The sequence below is a fragment of the Astatotilapia calliptera genome, chromosome 7 (assembly GCF_964374335.1).
Source record: "Astatotilapia calliptera chromosome 7, fAstCal68.1, whole genome shotgun sequence".
Taxonomy (NCBI): Eukaryota; Metazoa; Chordata; class Actinopteri; order Cichliformes; family Cichlidae; genus Astatotilapia; species Astatotilapia calliptera.
In genome coordinates this window covers 37,479,235-37,501,074 of record NC_137428.1, presented here as the reverse complement: position 1 = coordinate 37,501,074, position 21,840 = coordinate 37,479,235, and the positions used below count along the sequence as shown (strand labels likewise).

General features: G+C 40.9%; 1 protein-coding gene across 1 annotated transcript; it reads right to left on the bottom strand.

The window, feature by feature from the left end:
* Positions 1–2,366: 2,366 nt before the first annotated feature.
* On the bottom strand, positions 2,367–20,224 carry fech (ferrochelatase). The gene is made up of 11 exons (XM_026174501.2): positions 20,011–20,224; positions 18,046–18,136; positions 14,608–14,727; positions 12,301–12,449; positions 11,754–11,888; positions 11,249–11,355; positions 10,249–10,347; positions 9,140–9,247; positions 7,678–7,842; positions 6,617–6,676; positions 2,367–3,209 (listed from the first exon to the last, which is right to left on the bottom strand). The coding sequence occupies exons 1-11, from the start codon at positions 20,048–20,050 to the stop codon at positions 3,072–3,074; spliced, it is 1,212 nt and encodes a 403-aa protein (XP_026030286.1). The 5' UTR covers positions 20,051–20,224; the 3' UTR covers positions 2,367–3,071.
* Between the last annotated feature and the right edge of the window lie 1,616 nt (positions 20,225–21,840).

The window sequence follows — 21,840 nt, the reverse complement described above, 5'->3', positions numbered from 1 at the left end:
AGCATTTTGGTTAAGCACGCGTATAATTTACATACACAGCACAAGTCCAGTATTTTTAGTCAGCCAGTGTAAAAAAGGCACATTATCACTGCATAACAGAACAAAACCAGTAAAGGAGGAACAGGGTCAGAGGTCAAACATTAGTGATGGGATTTCCAGCTCTTTTTAGAGAACCGGCTCTTTCAGCTCGGCTCACTAAAAAGAGCCGGCTCTTTCGGCTCCCAACTGGCTCTTCAGGTTGTTTTGTTGCTTGGTGGTTTTATTTATATATGTTTATATATAAATATATGTGCTGGCCCCAAGAGACAAAACACGTACAAACTCCAAAACACATTTCTAGCGTTAACTGAACTTCAAAACAGAGCTACCTCGATCACTTAAATTACACAATTGAAAGCATATGTGTATTGTTTGTGTATTTATACACAGGCACTCATATATATTCAAATAATTTAAAAAAAAAAAAGTTCATTTACCTGTTACTACCACACACCAAATCTGGTCGTTGGTACTTGCTGGCTTGTGTAGCCACCAGGTAACAAAAGCTCAACACTGTGCCTAGCATCCTGGAGCACTTCTGTTGTGTTTTGTACGTGCTTCTTTTAACTATATGAATGTTCAGCTTTTTCCTTTTAAACCAATTTAAAGTGAAACAAAACAAAACACTGGAAAGCACAACACAATTAAATATAAATAAAAATAAGATGCATATCCTCTATCTTATGGGCCTGCATGAATAAACTTTCTGAATCCTTTATCATCCACAACTGAATACAGTTGACGTTGTTGTCCCTGGCTCTCTTTCTCTCTCCCTCCCGCTCTGTTCCTGTGCTACTGCGAGTATAACTACCGCCCCTCCCCTCTCTGCCCAGCACAAAGCACAAAGCACAAGGCTCGCGTGCGAGTGAAGCGGAAAAAATGTGCGAGAGAGAGGGTGAGAGAAAGAAAGAAAAGAAAAAAACTCCACGGCTCGCGATAAGGAGCCGGCTCGCGTCGTTCACGTCAAAGAGCCATTTCGTTCGCGACCGACACATCACTATCAAACATCACTTCCCAAATCCCGGACATTTCCAAGACAACAGGAAGTCAGGTGGAATCAAACCAGCAGTCACTGAGACGACATCTGGAGTTTTATCAACCCACACTGAAATCAATTATAGAATTCTTTAATTCAGACTAATCACTGGTTAAATTGGATACAATAATATCAGGATGAATTGTTTCTATATGCAGACAGCAGTCAGAGGTTAACTGCAGTTAAACACCTGACAAATGTCATTTTCGAGCTACTTCTCTGCACTCATCTACATTTTGTTCAGTCCTTCCAAACTGAAGCCAGTTCTTATCATGCCCCAAAGGATGGGATACTTTAAAGAATAAAGACATTTTCTGACGTTGGCTCTGGTTAGAGAGTGATGGAATTGACACCGACTCAGCACCTATACTGATAAAGAAGATTTAAAGTATTCAACTAGTACTGATCTACTGGCTCACAAGAGAAACCATAACAGCAACAAAAAACTCTAAGTTGGTGATGCCCAATAGAAAAATGGGAGTAAGCAGCATTAATATGATGATTTTAGTCTTTTCAGAATTGTTACACCCATTGAAACCAAATCGGTTCGGCCTTATAGCTGTACGAGCCTTTAAAACCTTTAACAGATGTGAGGATATCTCGTGTTGATCACTTAGTTTTTCTTTTTAATTGCTTGTTTTTCCTTCTTACTTTCCTCATCTTTAAAGAGATTAGGTTTAGCTTCAGTTTCAGGTGTACAGATACAGACAATGTCATTCCCCCCCCCCCCTTTTCCAGATATTTTTAAGCTTGATGATGTTGGTGGCTGTTATTCAATTTGTGAAAACAGTACTGCTACTATAAAAACCAGTAACGTCTGTTCCCTCTTTGTTTTTCCTCATGGAGGGTTCATGAGCAGCTTCACTGATATAGTTTCACAATTTTATGGTAACTTCTTCCTTGTTAAGCTACAATTTTAAGTCACATTTCTGACTGGTCTCTTCATTACATTCATTTTACTTTATTTGAAAAAAATAAAAAAAAGTATGCAGCTACTGTTTCATCTCCTGGTCACGTCACTGGGCCAATCGCTCTCAAAATAAATAGCTGCACACAACCCCTAACTCACAGGCTGGACCTTTACCGATACGGACAGCTCAAGATGTGAACAGTTCGATTATCCCTCATCGCTTTTTGACTTGTTTTGGTTTCCGTTTTTCCCTCAGCAGGAAAACAGAAGCAACGTATTTTTCTAGCTTGCTTATGACACTCACAGGGTCAGTGTGTGACTCTAGTTTCCCAGCTTCACTGGGGTTCATTTATGAAATTAGAGCAGATGAAGGATCATCACAAGAATTCATTTCGTTTTATTTAATTTAAATATGAACCTCTTTTTCTCTCTTAAGCCCGCCAGTACCCTCCTATCACACAGGATCCAACCTCCTCCAATCAAATTGCAGGAGTTACAACAGGATGGGCGGGGCTACCACCTGGAGAGACAATGGCGTGAAGCAGCAGGTGAGATGAAGGGCGAAGGAAATGGCCAGACAGCCCAGAACCCTTTGGGTGCGTGTTGTGTCATCATGGCCGACTGTTAGTCATTTAGCACCAGCGAAGAGGCAAGAAAATGGGGTCTCTGATGGAAGTTTGCAGGCGCAAAGCAAATGGAATGTGAGTAAGGGGAAATGCAGTTTTTAGTGCAATTTTTTCCTGTCATGTGATGTCCCAGTTCTCTAATTTACACAAGCTTTGACCAAATGGTATCTGTTGACGGTTTAACCTCTCTGGTGAAATAAAATGATGAATTTAAGTAGCATAAAGAGGTTTTGAAAGGCAGATATTAGTCCCATCTAAAGACCAAAACCTAAAGTAAATGTGTGTGTGGGAATACATTTGCAGAAACCATTTGGTCCTTTCTTGGTGGCATTTCCTGGTTAACTGACACTCTTGTTGGAGAGGTGGTGTGGGCTTGTGCGTTTGAATGAAGCTTTTTAGAAGAAGGCCTCGAGCTCCTCCACAGGTAGCCCTGCTGCATCAGAATGTGTGTCTTGAGTTTCTATGAGAGCTTCTGGTTGGCGAAGAAGGATTTCGCCTCTCCGCAGGTGGGGTTGGTGCAAAGCGGACAGCGCAGGGTCAGTTGACGGGAACATGGCTCGTTGGACTTCAAGTGGGACTGGACCAGGTCTGCCAAGGCCTGAACGAGATAAATGAATATCAGCAGTCAGACAAGTATGTTCAAACTGTGCCTCACAGATTAGGGCTCCATATAACCAGTAAACAGATGGCTGGAGTCAGCATTTTAATTTTAAAGGCTAAAAGGAAGTAGGCCATCTTAAGTATAACTTCTACATTGGGCACATATCTGCAAACCTTTCTGAAACCCTACGCTGTAACTAATGCTGTAACCCGGCAAAGCAAATATATATTAAGCTTTAAAAGGCATAAAGAACACAGCACTGAAGCAATGGTGGTGGTTACTATAATCAGAATTGAAACCTTTGTGGGTAAAAAGCCAATAAGAATCCTTTTCACTGTGTTTGTTTTAAACAGGATTGTACAGCATACATCTTTAATGTCTTAGAAAGACATTAAATAGAAAATAAATAGACAAACAAGAACTTTTAATCCTTTTCTTTAATCCACACAGGCTCAAATATACATGTACACTTAAATCTTTTAATGTTGTGCTATAGGTTCTGCAGTATTTCAAGTTGATAAGGTCAAGGCATATTAACTTCCCGTTAATAGGCCTGGAATAAAGAAGGAGGAGGACTACCTCCAAAATTGTCAAATCAGTAAGACAGTAGAACTTTGGACACAAGTGGTTGGTCCAATAAGACAATGATCAAAAACGCATATCAAAACTAGTTTTAAAATAGCAGGCAAACATTAAGCCTTTGGAATAGCCTTTCCGAATCCCCGACCTCAACCGTATTGAAAAATTTGTGGATTATGCTTAAAGCCAGATCTGCACCAGGAGACCAAGTTAAATAAGCTACCAATTCTGCCAAGACAAATGGTATCCATCAACAAGCCTCTGGCAGGATATGTGACCAAAAGCAACTGGCAGAGCTGCTACCTGCATACATAATTAATGTGTGTTTGAAACTGAGAAAAAACAATAAATGAATGAAGTTGTGTACCAACTTGTAGTGTTTTGTTTTGTTTTTTTTAATAAATAGTCATTAAAGATGTAGGCTGTATAATTATTCCACTCTGGAAAAAGAACCGCTCAAAGATATCATTAAAAGCACAGAATTACCACGACATTCATGCCCACGATGAGTGGATGTGTCTGACCACATCTGTGAGCAAATGATCATTTACTCAACAAGGTTACAAACACAGTGAACATGAACTACAACTTCAGCTAATGCACTAGACTGGAGCGAGTGCACCTATTGGTGGGTGTTACAATAGTCACATGATAGTTCATTCAACTGCTGAAGTGCAAATTTTGTCTTAAGATCCCCTTACACCAAACATACAGGATGACAGGAGCGCTCCAAAACTTTACCTGAACTGTTGTAATTTTAGTCTTACAGGTGACATTTTTTGCAACTCTGAAATTGCTTTAAAAAGTTGTTAGGTGTAGTAATTTTGAGGGGAACTTTTTTTTTTTTTTTTTTTTTTTTTAAATGAAGCTTCAACACCAGCCAGAGTGTGCAGTAAAAATCCTGATGAATGCATTTTTCTGTATTTTCTAGCTGCTGCTACTTGCAGACGGCAGCAGCTCACTGAGAAACTAAAAACCACACCAAGGAAACCATCCTTCAGTAACTACCAACTAATCATCCTCTGGATATTGATTCACACACACACACACACACACACACACACACACACACGGCAAGGGGTCTCTGAGCACGGCGGGCCTGACCAGCCAGCCAGCCGGGCGGTTCAGTTCTACTGTAGTCAGCTCTAAAGGTTCCCATTGATCTGCCCCTTTCCTTTAATAAACCCTGTGCACACGCACGCACAAACACACACGATACAGCTGGAGGAGTTGCCTGTTGTGAGAAGGGTTTCAGGGTTGAGGATGAAGGGAGAGAGGGAGGTGAGAGAGGAAAGGAAGGAGGGATGGAAGGAAAAATAGTGACAATGGAGAAGGAAAGAGATAAAGGATAGAACGAAGGACACAAGGAGGCATTCACTCATTCATTCACCATCTCATGGCTGCAGCTACTTCACAGGACCATCTCTTCTTTTGACCCCCTTACAGATTTCATACTTAAATATGGTTTTATGGGTCTTGCCTGCAAAGTCAAACGAAACAGCCGCTTGTTTTATGTAAATGTATGAAATTTGGCTCACATGTGTGTCATCCCAAAAGGTATAAAAACACCTATGAGAGCCATACCCTGAACACAACAGGAAGGTCCCCATTTTTAATTTACAATGCAACTTTGGTCCAGTTTTAGCAATTTCCAGGCAGTGTACTTTAATGAATTCTTCTTTGCGTTTTTGCTAAAGAGCGTTTCCATGGTGCCAGGGCAAATTTCAATAATTCGTCATGAAACAGTAAAACACAAAAAGTTGCTGCAGCTCAAAACCTGGATCGCCCAATCTGCCCCAAAGTTCATAGATAGAAATCCTGCCTTGGAACACATGTACATGATAATCTTTGCTTAGAGCGCCACCTAGTGGGAATGGAAATGACAGGTTTCATCATTTTATGCAGTTCGCCTAGAAGGTTAAATCACATCCACCTCATTCAGATTCAGAAGTTTTACTGTGAGAACTAACTTCTTATATATGTTATGTGGTAAAAAGCTCTATGGTGCCAACGAAAAGGTTTCACCTACGACAGGAAAGAAATGTCATATGACATGAACATGCCCCACGGGAACATTGCAGCATACCTCAACTTTATCTTTGCTCGTTTCTTCTTCTACTGTACATATACTGTTGTCATTTACTTTACTCGTCCTTTCTGCTGGCATTAATAGAGAAAAGGTTTGATGACAGAGCTGTAAGTTTGCAAGTTTGAAAAGAAATCTGAATATTTTACAGTCTGGGAACATGAGTGAAAATTTATCTACCAATTGAAAACTCACACTTATTCTTTTGTATTAAGGGGTTGAACATTTTTCCACATTTATTTGCACCTTTTAATAATTACCCGTTGTCAGTCTTCATATTGTTTTACGAATATATATGCAAGCTGGATCTGCATTCTTTCCAATGACCAGCAGAGGGCAACTCCTTTGGTTATAAAATAGAGCCGCAACTACATAGAAGTCTATGGGAAAAACGACCCTACTTCTCACTTGATCTGTGACCTCAGTGAAGAGTTTCTTGATGGGTTTATTGTCCAAGTTGCTCATTTTAACTGTTATTTGATTGATGATGATGCTCATTTTGTCAATTATGGTCATATTTGAAGTAAAAAGGACTGTATAAAGGGCAGTCGGTGGTTAACAACTCCGTTTCTGAGATATATGCAACACTTGCATATGACATTAGAGCCAAAATGCTCAACGCAAGGGATCAAAACATGACTTTAAAAACCAGCGTGGCACTTCATGTTAGGCATCTGCATTTCTTTTAAAGAAAATCTTTGTTCTGCAAACATGGGTCAGGTTAGTGTGTGACAGGTACCTTCATAAAGAGAGGGTTCCCATTCAATGACTCGGCCCTCCTGATGTTCTCCACCCCACACTGGAAAGAAAAATAACAACACATCACAAATGTTCATAACATCTTAGAAAACTGCAAAATTAGGGGACAAACCCCCCCCCCCCTTTTCCTCATTCCTTTGCTCCTGTCTGAGTTTCTGTTCTGAACGTGGAGTCAGAACACCAAAGAGTCTCTTGATTGTGGACTTAAAAGGTCAGCATTTGCTGCTTTACTCCATTTTATAGCTTTATGCAGTCATTCGTTTGGCTTTTGAGCTTTAGAAACTCAATAGACCCAAAGAGAAAATGCAGTCACTGCCACAGCTCATATGTGATTCACGACCACAACACATCAGTTAAAATGATCGTCATGATATTCTCCAGCCCACTGGGAAAAACTGGAACTGCACATATCTACCAACAATTTAGACTCACACAGAAAAAAGGTAGTAAACGCTCAGTTAATGCGACAGTCTTGTTTTGGAGTAAATTAATCCAAACACGAGGAATTTAATACGTAGTGTGTAGAGGTGTTACACATTTTTGGTGGAGTATGTTTGTTTTTTTTTAGCATTTCAGACCTCAAAACTTGGGACTGTAAGACAGATGTGTTTCTTCAGGTTCAAGTTTAGAAACGATTTCGATGGTTCCTCATGGGTATAAGAATGTGTATCTTTATGGCACCAGTCACATTGATTGGTGGCCATTTTACTGGTGCCTTCAGACAGACAGAGGGCACTGGGCTGCTGGAAACAAACCTCACACACATACACACACTTTAGCTAACCAAAACAACCAGTACAAAGACCTTAGCCCTAATTGTAGATCACAAATGCATAAATACGTTTCCCCTATTTAATGAATCTTTCTAAGGACTTTAGAGAAAGAGCAGGTCTGGGTAATTGACTTTCTGCCTGCTTCAGTTTATTTCTCCAAAGGCTGCTGCAGATTTATTCTGTTCTTTTAAATCAGTATTTATGTACCGGTTAATTTTTACATAAAACTGAGGAAATGTATATAAACACTGCTTTTTTCCCCTCTCACCTCTTCTCCCAGCACTTGTCTGTACTCGATGTCCAGCTCGTGTAAGGTCTCTATGTGGTCCGAAGTGAAGGCAATGGGCACCAGCAGCAGGTTCTTCTTCCCTCGCTCACACAGACCTTTGATCACCTCGTCTGTCTGGGGACCGAGCCACGGCATGGGCCCCACCTGAGAGACCACACACAGGACATGGCTGACTTAAGTTCTATAGATGGATGACGTGTCCAAGGTGGTTTAAGGTGTTCCTGGTTCAGTGAGGACGTAAACGACCCTGTGACCTTTCTTGAAATCCCATTAAATATAAAATAAATAAAACTGATACCATGATCTTCTTGCAGGAAGGCTATCTCTGGTACCCTGTGTTACTGTATGTACCACATACTGTGCATTTTCACCCTGTTGGGTTATTCATTCTGCCCTACAGGTAGCCAGTGACAGCTCAGAGTCCTCTTCCACTGTGAAATTTTTATCATTTGTGAATTATGTAAGCTGCCAGGCCCTGTGACCTGAGCACTGAGGAGCTTTGAGGGCTTCTACTCTGAAATAGCAAAAATATTAGTCAGACAAGTGGCTCCATCTTGTGGCAACACAAAACACAAAAGCAGGCCGGCCAGGTCTAAATAATATTAATAGTTTAGCTGCATGTAAGTATAATAAGAAGGTAAAGCTGGATTGGAAGAGTCTGTCTGCAGAACTAAAGAAAAACTGAACACATTTGCCAGGAATGTGAGCACTGCCCAAATCTATTCTTACCTACGGTGACCAGATGGGCTCCTGCTCATGTAGGAAGTAAAGCATTTTGTCACCGATGGTGACATAGGGGACAGTCTAGGCTCCGGTTGCCTAGGTGACATTGAGTATTTCCCATAGAAAATCCCAAGTTAAACTTTACTGAACTTTTAGGCGAATGGAGCGACTACCTATGAGAGCAAAGGATGCTCTTATCTGTATTTTGATGGTGTGGCAAATAAAATAGAGGGTTACCTAGGCAACTGGAGTCTGGAACGTCCCTTAGCAACAACCAGGCAGCTGCAAAGTTAAAAGTGATGAGCAAATTGTTTCTTGTGTTGATGCCCCCCTTACTTGGAACCTGCCCACTCTGCATCACTAGTGGTCACTTAATCCATCATTACTCAGTCGCTGAATGTCACAGACTTTCTTTGGCCTGTGGTGACCATGTCGCTATGTGCGTTTTTGTCTTTTTAAAGTCAGGCTCAGGGTGAAATAATGCCAAAAAGTAAATAAATAAACAAAACAAACAAACAAAAAAAGCATTTTGACAATGAAAGTTGTGTGAAAAACAGCAAAGCATACGCTCAGTGAATTTAAACCATATTGATAAGCATTACAAACTGATGTGTGATCAGTGTTGAGTATGCAGCGTTACCTGATTATTACAGCACACTGTCACCACTAGGTGGTGCTGCTGGTTTATTCAATTACGTAGCGAGTGATGTTTACTCACCCTGGACTGCCACACCAGTCTGTAGGGGTTACAGTGACCCAGTCTTTCAATGACCCTCTGAACTGTGGCTCCCACCTCCTGAGGATACGGGTCACCTCTGTTTACAACCTGCAGCACAGGGCACACAACAGCACGGCGCTAAGCAACATTAACACATTAAGCAGTTCCTGAATAATGTGCTGGAAGAAAGTACTTCAGCTGGACAAAAACCTTCTGTTGCCTAATGGCATGGTTCAAAGAAAGCTAACAAGGCACGAGGAAATCAGATCTCTCATCTGAGAAGCTTGGCCTATCACAGAGTTTGGGACTTTCCTGGATTTAAAGTGTGAGTAGTTACACTGAACTGCTGGTGACATGTTGGATATAGATGCCAAAGATGTGCTGTCAAACTAACCAATTAAGCAGCAGAAAACAGTTTTATAGGCTTCCTAACAGCAAAGACAAACTGAATTTGCACTGATTTCTGTTGAGATATTTCAGGTTTTTCATCTGTTTTGATGAACCGTCAGGTAACAAATCGGAATAGTTTTTAAAGTGTACTTCTTTACACGAAAAGAAAATGAAGATGAAGTGGGTTTTGTTTTCTAGAGATAAATACTACTACTCCATTGTGAAAGGAAATGCCTATACTGAGAAATATCAGTAAATTTTAGTAGTAATTTGTGGAAAGCACATCAGTTTTTATAAGAGTGTCAGTGTCAGTACCATCTGATCAGTGTCATCAGTAATAAGGACCAGACCCCACTCTGGCTTCATTCGTTCCTTTCCAAGAGTCAGTCCCCAGAAACTGTGACAGCAAATGCCAAACTTTACAGTCTGGTGACAAAAACCTGTTCTCATTTTTATAATCCACCCCTTCAAATGTATTAAAGTTTAAAAGTTGGGGTGATGGGTGTGATACCGACAGCTGCTGCAAGCTGGAGTCACTTCACTCGATTTTATGACCCTTTTAAGCCTTTTACTTGAATTATCTGAGAAATATAATGAGTGTTATGCAGTACAGAGCTTAGAGAAGTCTGTGGTCCAGTTCTGGTGAGTGAAACTTGAGTATTTTATTAGCATGTTACTTTGAGGCTAGAGCAGTACTGATAGTAGTTTTTCATACTTACAGCCATGGGGAGTGAGTGTGCCGAGAACAGAATGACAACATCATCTCTCTTATCTTCTGGAAACTTCAGCAGTTCATTTCTGATATGTTCTGCAAAACACTGGACACAGACACACACACTTAGGGTGTATTATAAACACAGCTAGTGAAATTTACCTCAGCTGATAAAACACAGTCAGGACAAAAAGCTGCCATGATCACCCACCACAACTGCTTTCTGGTCATTTAGCTGCGTGGTGACTTACTGACTGACTCTGTTTTCTTACACACTATATTACCAAAAGCATTCACTCACCCAATCAAATATACCAATCTCTCCCACTGCCACAGGTGTATTTATTTATTTAAAAAAAAAAAAAGAAAAAAAAAAGGCACCCCTGGGCATGCAGACTGCTTCTACAAACATCTGTGAAAGAATGGGTCGCTCTCAGGAGCTCACTGAATTCCTTTCTGCACAGAGTCCTGACCTCAAACCCTCTAGGATGAATTAGAGCAAAGACTCCAAGCCGGCCATCTCGCCCAACCCAACATCAGTGTCTGACCTCACATGTGCACATGTGGAAGACTGGTCAAAAACTCTCATGAACACTCCCAAACCTTATGGAAAGCTTTCCCAGGAGAGCTGAAGCCTTTACAAACGGTGGGTCAAAAATCATATTAAGCCCTATGGATTAAGAATGGGATGTTACTCAAGTTCATATGGATGTGAAGGCAGATGAGTGAATACTTTTGGCAGAATCGTGTACATCAGTACTAGTTTGTTTTACTTTGCATGTGTGTACACACATGTTTAGACATCTTTGTGAGGACAGAAATTGGCCTCCACTGTACCAAATGCCCGTCCCAACAAGTTTGAAGGCAGTTTTGCAGCTTAAAATGTGGTTGTAGTGTCAGGGTTAGAATTAGCCTAATCATAAGGGTTAGGGTAAGCGGCTAAGGAAAGCATTATGCCAATTAGATGTCCTCACTAAGATATGAAAATGAGTGCGTGTGTCTCTAACCTCCACCAACAGAGGGTGTGTGGGCCAACGGTCGATGACACTCCAGCGCATTTTCGGCCTGTCAGCTCTGTTGCTGTAGTAACGGTAGATGGCGTTCAGACTGCTGCCTGTGAGCAAAAGAAAACACATTGAGAAATACTTCATTACACAGGAATAAAATCTCTCTGCTGCTGCCAATCACTAATCAATAAATTTCCTCAAAGTTTCTTCCTCAGATGCATATTTTGTAACCCAAAAACAGTCTGTGGGCACCGATTCATGGATGGATTGTGGGTTTGAAGAGTGTGCCTGCCTCACGTGTGAGCTGGGCGTTCTTGGAACAGTCTGAGAACATGCTGAGTGTGATTTAGTCTGGAGAGAACAGAGTGTATTTATCAGGAGCTCGCAGAGCAGACAGCACCCTGGGTGTGGCGGCATTAACGGACACAAACGTCTGAGTAATCTTCTGATTGTTCCTTTTACATGTTCTCTACATTTAACAGACATCATTTCCTGCTTGTGTCACCTGTGGTGGAGCAGCTGTACTGAGGATACTGCGTGAAGGCCACAGCTCTCTCCACTCCCTCTTTCTCCATCTCCTCAATGGCTTCCTCCGTCAGCGGGTGAACGTACCGGAAGCCGATGTAGAACTTGTGAGGAGCTGCGCAGAGAGAAGAAACAGCCAATGACCAGACAGCACGGGAGAAACTCACTGGCAACATTACAGTTTGAATATGCAGGATATGCAGTTTAATTGAAATCTTCAAATAAAAATAACATTTCAGGAGCTTAAAGGGAGGTTTTTATGAAGATTATCGTGCTTTTAGACCAAATTCTAACAGATCTGGTCAGCTTTCAGATTGCTGCTGTGTTATCAGTGAGGTGTGCTGCAGGCGTGTGAGGAGACACTCCTTCGCTGTCTTACTATCTCCATTTCACACACACTTTGCCAACAACAGCCAAGCAAACCATAATCTCAATAAAAGCACACAAACTGCCTCCAAACATGACTTTAACTCCATGTAAGCTGTCAGATTTGAGGAGGAGCGGAGGCCTCTGTGAGGCATCCTCACCCGTCTCAGGGCTCATCTCGTCCAGCAGCTTCACCATGCCCTCCCCCTGCATGGACGTCCAGTGTTTGATGGGCGAGCCTCCTCCGATCTTGCTGTACTGCTCCTGGATCTTCGGTGTGCGCCGCTTGGCGATGAATGGGCCGAGTTTACTGCAGAGCGGGAGGCAGATCGCACAGCTGCAGTTACACAACTCACACTTAATGCATCACAGATTTAATACAGTGAATTATTGCGCAGCAACGAAGAAGAAGAAAAGCAAATGACCTGTAACAGCACTATAACGTGTGATTTCTGGAGCTTTAAAGGGTCAAGGTTCATTATTAACATTTTCAGTAAGATGTGCAGTTTCCATGGACACGGAGGTGAGATTCATGTCCACAAGCGTCACCAAACACCAGACAATAAATCTAGTTTAGAGTTTCCAGCATGGACTTTCTGCAGCGAGAAGCAAGAAGCACTAACGTTTGCACCGTTTTTGTGTTTCCCACCCCAGGGAAACCTGTCAGACAACTCTGCTCAAAATGGCCAGAAGCAGGAAAGGTAAAGTGACCACCAAGTACACAATGATGGCAGGAATTTATTATTTTAACATTTCTATTGTCAGGTCTAGTTGGATTCATCCTGTTACATCATGAAATGCTGTTGTAGTCCAACGAGCAGATGCTGCATGGATGAACAAACAGACCTTACTGAGCACTGGTGCAGGGTTACAAGGAGTTTGTGCCATCATATTTGAGCATTTTAAAAGGCCAAACAATAAAACAGAAACACAAAACGGTCTAAAATTATACAAAACATGCACAACACGACCGCCTAGCAGGTCAGTATTATTCTGTCCAGCTTCTGAGGAAGGTTTGTCTCAGTGCTGGACAACATGGAGACGGACACTCGTGTTGTTTTCTTACACAGAGCAGAGATTACAATCATGACACTTAAAAATAAATAAATAAATAAAAGGAGATTCTTCACACAAAGAGCTTCACTTCTGGGTGAAATAGAAGTTAAAGGGAGGGAGCTCTGCTCTGTGAGGTTATACTTAGACACAGCTGTCATTTGACCCCCTGCTAATGTTAGCATGCTGAAATGCTCACCATCCTAACCCGGCATGTTAGCAGCAAACAAAGAGGAGCAGTGGCTGATGGGAATCTCTCTACTTTACAGTCAAACAGCTTCAAGTGTAAGAAAGGCTTAACCCCCGAGGTCCAACCGAGGTCAGCCGACTGACAGACAAACGCGTTTAGTCATTTGTGTTTCAGTTACAGTTCGACTTTGACATTTCTTCAATGTTTTAAAAATGTTCCAAAACTGTACAGAAAGTTGCATTATGTGCATTTATGTGGAGGGCAGCACGGTGGTGCAGTGGCCAACCCCATCACCTCACAGCATGGGTCCTTCTGTATGGGTACCCCAGCTTCCTCCCACAGCCCAAAACCATGCACGAGGCCCTTCAGCAGACTGGTGAGCTGTCCAGGGTGTACCCCGCATCTTATCCTGTGACAGCCCCACCCCAAGACCCTGAACTGGATGCATTAAGCGGGTCTTAATTTCTGGAAAGCTCTTCACAGAGTGAACTCAGTTCAGATCAAACTGCTGGTTTGGAATGACGTCCTTGGTTAAGTCACAGGACACATTTGCACCCAAATATCCAGACTTTCGCTATAGCGCTTCATTCCCTCGGGGTCGGGACCGCCCGAGGTCTAAATAAAGTCAATAAGTGGCTCATAAAACATTCATATTGAGGTGGAGCAATCTTTGAAGTCAAAGTGTGTGATCTTGGGTCAGTCACGCCTGCTTTAAAAAGGATCAGTGCTGCTAAAAACCACAAAGATTTTTCTTCTCAGTGGGACGTTATGAAATACGGACACAGCACAGAGCCGTCACCCAACAAACTTCCTCAAACCGCCCGCCCCCACTGTGTGTGCTTACATATGTGTAAACCCAAAAATAAAGCAGTTGCTTTTAATTCATCACATAATCTAAACAGAAAACATCTGGGGAGTTTCAGAAAAGCACGAGAGCATAACATAATCCACTAGATCCCCACAAAGCCCTGCTGAAATAATGATGACAGAGGACTGTTTGAAGGAAGGACCTCTTATCAGAGCTTTATATCCTGTTTACATCCTGTCCACCGGAGAGTTCACATTACGGGCTAAATGCATGGAGCGAGCGCTGGGAAACCGAGATCCCAGCTGTTAAACACCGACCACCTCAACTCTAAGGTCAGCTGTTTGCGTCACTATATTTTGTGTTCACATTTGCAAATAATTCCTTGCATTTAAGGCAGCGTGATCTCTGTGTGCGTACTTCTGTACTGGGAGTTTCATCAGGTCTGTGTCCATGAAGAGGCGTAACAAGAAGTCGTGAACATCTTCTAGCTTCTCGGGTCCTCCCATGTTCAGCATCAGGATCCCCGTCTTCGGCTTCCTGCAGACAGGAGAGAGTCACGATCAATAATTCACATCTAACACCCCTAAAAGATGTGACACTGTGTAGAAACTGTGCACTAGGCCAAATCTAGGTCAGAAAAATTATGGATGGAAGCCAGGGGGACTGGGAAGATATTTCAAGGGGGAGCTTCTGTTAGGTAAATTTAATCGTTTAAGAACAAAAGGCATAAATTATTGGAATAAATAATGAAAAGTTGAGCCAAACAGGATCTAAATCAGACTCAGTGCTTCAATGCGTTTACACCCCACAAAGTACAAAGTCAGGTCATTCAGCAGTCTGTATTTTAATGTTAATCAATTGCAAATTAACAAATCTGATCTAGAGTTTAGGGCTGTACTATATCATACCGTTCACGGTAATACCGGTGTAATTTTGGGCAACGATAGGAAAATGAAATATCGCGATAGAATATGGGTAAAACGCGCATGAGCAGTGCCTTTGTTTACATAAGCACATGGCGGCGACGCAGAATGAGAAGAGCGAAAACAGATCGTTGAATGAAACGGATGAATCAGAATTGGTTTGTAAAAATGCTCCAACTTCAGTGGTGTGGAACTGATTTAGCTTTCGTCCGTCAGATACACGACAAAGCACTATTTTTGGTAGAGCATGCTAGCGGGCCGTCGTTATTACCGTGTTGTTTGGAAAATACGGCACACTTAAAATCAATCCTTTGATTTTTCTGAAAATCAACAGGTCCCCTTATAATCCCGTGTGCCTTATGTATGAATTCTGGTTGTGTTTACTGACCTTGAAACGATTTTATGTACACGGCGCTCGAAAATCTGTCAAATGTTTCAGTACGACTTTGCTAAGCTACGAAGCCGCACCGCTTGATGGATTGTTGGAGCATTACGGCTATCGTAGGCAGGAGCCTCGCGGAGGGATACGTACTGTGCTTCAACATAATATTACCATATTGTGTGTGTATAACCTCTTCAAGTTTTGTGGATATTATACATGGTTATGCTGAGGATCTGTCGGCCAGTTTCCACTGGAAATGTCTTTTGGTTAAACTGTCAGCAAGGATTTTGCACTGTTACATTTTTATATAACTTTAATGCACAAAAAAAAAACAGCTGCTTGTTTAAGTGAAAATACATTGATGGGTTTTTGCACTGATAAAAGTTGTGGAGTTGTAAAGTATTTTGTCTAGTGTCAATTATGTCGTCAGTTATATCGTTATTGCAAATTTTCAAATGTATATCATGATAAATGTTTTTGGTCATATCGCCCTGCTCTACTAGAGTTAATAAAGGTCATTTATCTTTTTTTCCTCACACACAACAAGTTCTGATGTTTATGCCCACTTCTCAGTAACAAAAATGCATTTTATGCTTTAATAAATGAAAGTCCAGTTATGAAAATTGGTAGTGAAGGGTAAACATTTCCCCTAACAGAAGAAAACCTGCTTGGAGGAGACGCCAATGTATTTATGCACAAAAAACTGCATAAAAGCATTTATGCTGTAGACCAATGTGGGCAAAGCTCAGCAGGAATTATCTGCCTGCTGCTTTTCCATCCTCTGACGCTACATCACTGCAGGCCTTACAGCCGTAGCAGCTCCGAGAAACATGTTTCACTGCTAAGGTTTTAAACCCTTCAGTGAGCTTTGAACTCCAATAATCTGCTGTCGCATTCATAAATATAGCTTAACTGTCAGCTCGAGGAGGACAGAATTTTATAAAGAGGCGTGAGGCGGGTCCTGTGTGAGAAGATGTCGACAAACTGGTGAAAACAGTCCCTGTCATTTCTAATGAACCCCAGCAGGTCAGACCAGGAGAAACGATTTCACAGAAGATGAAAGGAAATCCACCATTATTTGTTCTTTAATCATTACAGGACGTCTTCTCCCCTCCTCACTCCTGACAGGCTTTCACCTTCTTTTAGACTCAAGATGCTTTGTGAAACGTGTTTTTTGTTTTTTTAGACAAGGTCAGGAATCTTTGTGTATACAGCCCTGCACACTGGTGTGGAGCGGTTTTATTAGACTTTGCTTCTGAAATAAAAGGAATAAATCAATCAATAGGAGAGCAGCTAAAGCAAACTTAACATAGATGATAGAAAGTACGAATCTATCGGGCTAGTATCGATCTAATACCAATACTTGGATTGATCCACCCACCTCTGGCACTGACTCTGTGTTTAGAGACCCCTTTAGCCATTTACACCTATTTCATATTTTGTGTGTGTGTGTGTGTTTGTGGACGCCGGGTATAAACATCTTTGTGGGGACCAAAAATTGGAAGTTTACTATACTTGTGGGTACTAGTGGTGTGCGGATCGATATTGAAATATCGATTCTTCTGATACCAGTCATTTATGTTCTAGAATCAATTCTCATATTAAAATATCGATATTTTAGTACTTTGGGGTAAATTTGTAGTTTTTCATTAACAGGAACAAAGTGGAAAGAAACTATATCATTCGGATTGTCTAAATTGGAAGGAACTATTTCCTCTTACGCCTTTCATAGTCATGTGCAAAACACAGCTGTATAAATGTGTCCAGCCCCTGGCGTGCGCACTCACAACAATGGCTGAGCATAAATGGAGTCATGTGTGCACGTATTTTACCTCCACAAACGGCCGAGGCGCGGTTTGCGATACATGTGGCAAGACAGTGACGTGTTGTGGCAACACCACTAACCTCGTCAAACACCTGAGAGTAAATCACATCACAGAATATGACGAGCTTATGTTGAGGCGAACTGAAGAGGAGGAGAGGGACAGGTGCTGCTAGGGCGAGACAGACGTCTCTCAGGACTCCCTGAGAGACGTCTGTCTCTCAACATGTTCAAATAGGGCACAACTTCAGGTTTTTTATTTCTACATGATAATTCTACATTATTAAGCAAAAAGAACAAGTAGTCTGATGTCCTGCAATAATTATGAAGTTATATTATTACAATTTCATAATACAATTATATATTGTATTATGAAATACAATGAAACATTACGTTTTTGTACAGAGTATCGGTATCGGATCAGTATCGTCGATACCACCCTGACTTTTACTTGGTATCGGATCAGAAAGGAAATCAGTGGTATCGCACATCACTAGTGGGGACCAACAGCCCTTGTGGTCCTGGTCCCCACAAGTTTGAAGGCATTTTTGAGACTCAAAATGTGGTTTTAGTGTCAGGGATACAATTAGGTTATGGTTAGGTTTAGGCAAAGGCTTAAGGGTAGGTATTCATTTTTGATATTTAGGGTAAGGATAAGCAGCTAGGGAAAGCATTATTTCAATTAGATGTCCTCGCTAAGACATGAAATCGAGTGTGGCGTGTGTGACCTGTTTTCCTGCGTCTCTGGAGTCTGGGCGTAGGCGGCGGCTGCAGCAGTGGAGCGTCGTCTCAAACTCAGACTCAAGCTGCTCCTGGCAACTGAAGAACAAGAAACAGTGCGATTCATCGGAACAACAATTAGATGATTTTATTAGCTCAAGAATCAGTGAGTGAGCGTAACGATCAGTTTGTAATGAGTGTAGAGTTCAACCATGGATCAGTTTTAAGGTGAAGAGAAGGCAAATCTGTTGTTACATTAAACTCAAAAGTCTCTCTTCCAGAAAAATCACAGAGGTAACACAGCCAATGCTACTCTCCAAAGAAGTACTGTGAAACTACAGTTATAGCTGTAATAACAATCTTAATTTCTATTTTGCTTATGGATTAAAATAGTACATAATAATAATAATAATAATAATAATAACAACAACAACATTTTACCGTTGCATTTTGGCTCCTTTTTAAATCTGTCATGGCTGCACTGGTTCAGGCTTTGTGCAGATAAATGGGCACTGATATGAGCATAGAAATGCAGATAAAATGTAAGCGCTCACACAAAATCACAGCTGGATTCAAGCTGACGATTTTTTGGTCTTTCTGGTCTTAACGTGTAATTTAATTGCCTTTTTTAAAATTTCATTGTCATTCTGGGCATTTTGGGGGTTTATTGAAAAACAAAATATTAAACACACAAAAAAAATAATGATAGATGTGTGCGTTTAAGTTATGGCCTTCATTCATTATCATCTGTGCACATGCATGGTCTGAATCAGTTATAAATCTGTTCATAGAGTATGAATGAGGCAATTTTGCCCCCACCTGGGATGAAACAGTCTATATAAATAAAGATTTGTTTGCTTCATCTCATCATGTTTGGACTGTTATAATTTCCTAACCCACTCAGGCCTCAAACCCCAGCTGCTGGGCAAGAGTGAACTTAACACCAGCTTCCTGGCAGATACAGAGTTTACTTTAAACTTTTTAAAAGTACCCATAAATCCTAAAGTGGTCTCAGATTAGTGGATCTGTTACAGATTTATTTATGGATTATGAAGCTGAAGTCATGAATGAGCTTTTAAACTGTTATTGCCGTTTTAACTGCGTGCATTCTCTTGTTTAGATCGTTGCCCTTTTTTTTCAAATATCCTGGGAAACACTTTGAAAGTACTTCTTGAAAGCTGTCGTGGAAATAAACTTTATTATTCTAATAATAATGATAATAACTATACAGTCTAACCGATGCGTTCAGCCGGCTTCACTTTCATAACCGCTCCCAGCAGTACCGCGCCGCACCGCCAGGGGGCTCGCTGAGGTTACGCAAGTTCACAGAGCTGCAATTGTGTAACTTCGAGTCTTTCTTTCTTCCTCCCGGCGCTAAAACGCGAAGTGTATGTGCACACTGGCGATAGTTTCAGGCCACCTGACGCTCACCAAATGCAGCCTAGGCATGGGATAAATCCCTTATGTAACGCTCACGTTCGCACGGCAACCTAAAGGGACGCAGCTCTGCCGCGTCAAGCTTGTGGAAATGAGCCGCAGAAACACCAACGTTTACAAAATAAGAGAGCAATCATGGTAACACATTCAGATAATTTTAGCCTTTCCGCCTAACCGCATGGGTATTATACACAAACCCTGGGTTCGATGTATTCCAAAAAAGACGACGGTGACGGTAAAAAAAAAAAGTCAGTAATATGGCAAAATAAAGGAGGTTGTTAAAAGCGAGGGGCACATCCGGCCAGGAAGTTGTTATGCTATCCCCTGAGCTAACTTTACATTTACAAAATATTGATGTCAATGTCAGAAGCGTGCTGTTGAGTTTCTGGCAAATAAAAATAAAATAATTCAGTGACTGTAAACTGTGTAAAATAAGCGCTGTGATGCTGTTTATGCCCTGACATTAAATCCTCAGAAAACCAGTAAAACTTGGAAGTTTTCTCTTCAGGCTAACTTGGCGGCGCAATCACACTCACATTGGATCGAACGACCGGCGCTGCCCAGGGCTGCCATCATGTTCGCTTTCACTGACACAAAAAACGTCTCCGCGCCTGCTAAGATTAAGGCTGGATGCTGAGACTCTCTGCTGCTGGATCCACAGTAACTCACGGTACTATCCGACACCACAGCCAGATTCCTTCAGCTACCGCCGGCTGCCTGCAAGGACTTCCGTTAAGAGTTATAACAGCTAATGAAAAACAACTTCCGGTTTAGAGTTTCGAAACAAAATCTAACACGAGCTAAACGTTACAAAAACTGCATTGATGTAATGTCATCTTTTTCATTAGATTTCACTTGTATATCTTCTTAAAATATATTTAAACGCTTTAAAAACTAAAATATGTGTCCTGGATAATTTCCTCATAAGAGGATGTCACTATTATATTTTTTAATGATTACACTATGAAGGATATTTATTAGGCACTTCCGAACTGGAAGTGGTATTACAACATAGGACATTTAGGTTTTTTTGTCCCCTAAAGTCGGATTTTTATTTTTTACATTCCTATTCAAGCATGTAGTATTAGTCTTTGGTCAATGCATTTTATTATTTGTAATTAAATCTTCTCAGCAATATTTTTTCCCTCAACGTTCAACGAAAAAAAAGCCAAAATAAATAATAAAAGACAATCTAGAATAAAGACAATGAAACACAACATAAAATAAAATCAATCAAAACTAAAACAAAACAACAAAAACAGTAAAACTGAAGCTTTTTTTATTGTAAGTAAATACATAAATAAATAACAACAAAATTTATAAAAGGAAGAAAAAAAGAAAAAATACAAGGTCATACAAAAGATTACACAAATTATAGAAAACCATGTCAGTTCCAGAGATTAGTGAACTATTTTACTCTAATTACAACTATTTGGGATTTAAGAAGGTAAGTATACAAAAAATAATTGAATAAATTAAACTGAACATATATTTCACATTTCTCATTGTATTTATGACAGTAAAATTATATATAGAAACGGATTGTAAGCTGCATTGTACAAGCCCTTTGCTCGATATCTATTTTGTTTTTGCTTTAAACTGAGAAAAAGAAAAGAAAAAGAACACGTGCTTTTATTATAGAAATAGCTTGAGTCAATTTCCGGTCTGTTGCTTTGTTACCGTGGCGTGCTTAACGTAGAATCGTTATCTCAGTGTGGCGTCATCTTAACGTTAAAGGACCCCGCCCACGGCCGTGCTGGTCACGCCCACAGGCGGCGTGTTAAGAGACATGTGTTAGGAGATAAAGTATCAGAGTTTAATCAGAGCTGGAAACAAGAAGAGAAACGTTAATTTAAACAGAAAAAGCGAAACACACAATGTGCTCTATAATTGTGACACACCTGATCACCTGACACTGCAGCTGATCCAACCTGATCCCCACTATTACGCCCCTCTGCATTTAATTATGAGTTATTCATAATTAACATTTCACATGTTCATTGACCTGCTGTGTATTTTATGCTGCACTTTCTGGTGCAAAAGTGGCCAAAGGCTTACCATGCTGATCATAAACAGCCTGTTACGACTGCTTTGCTCTGTCAGAACATGTGTTTTGATGGGTTTTTTTTAAAGCGTCTACAAACATTTGCCTAACAACCTCCCGGTAATCAAACTAATTAAATAAGGGATTAAAATGCTATAGAAGTGTGTTTTAAACAGCATCAGGCCTTACTAAAGAGCTCAAAAAACTATTTCCTTGAATCAGAATCTCGTTTGAATGGCCCACATTCCTATTAAATAATACCAGTTTCTCCAGTTTGCATAATGTTTCCTTCTTCCTTAAAAACATTTTTACAAGAAGAGGA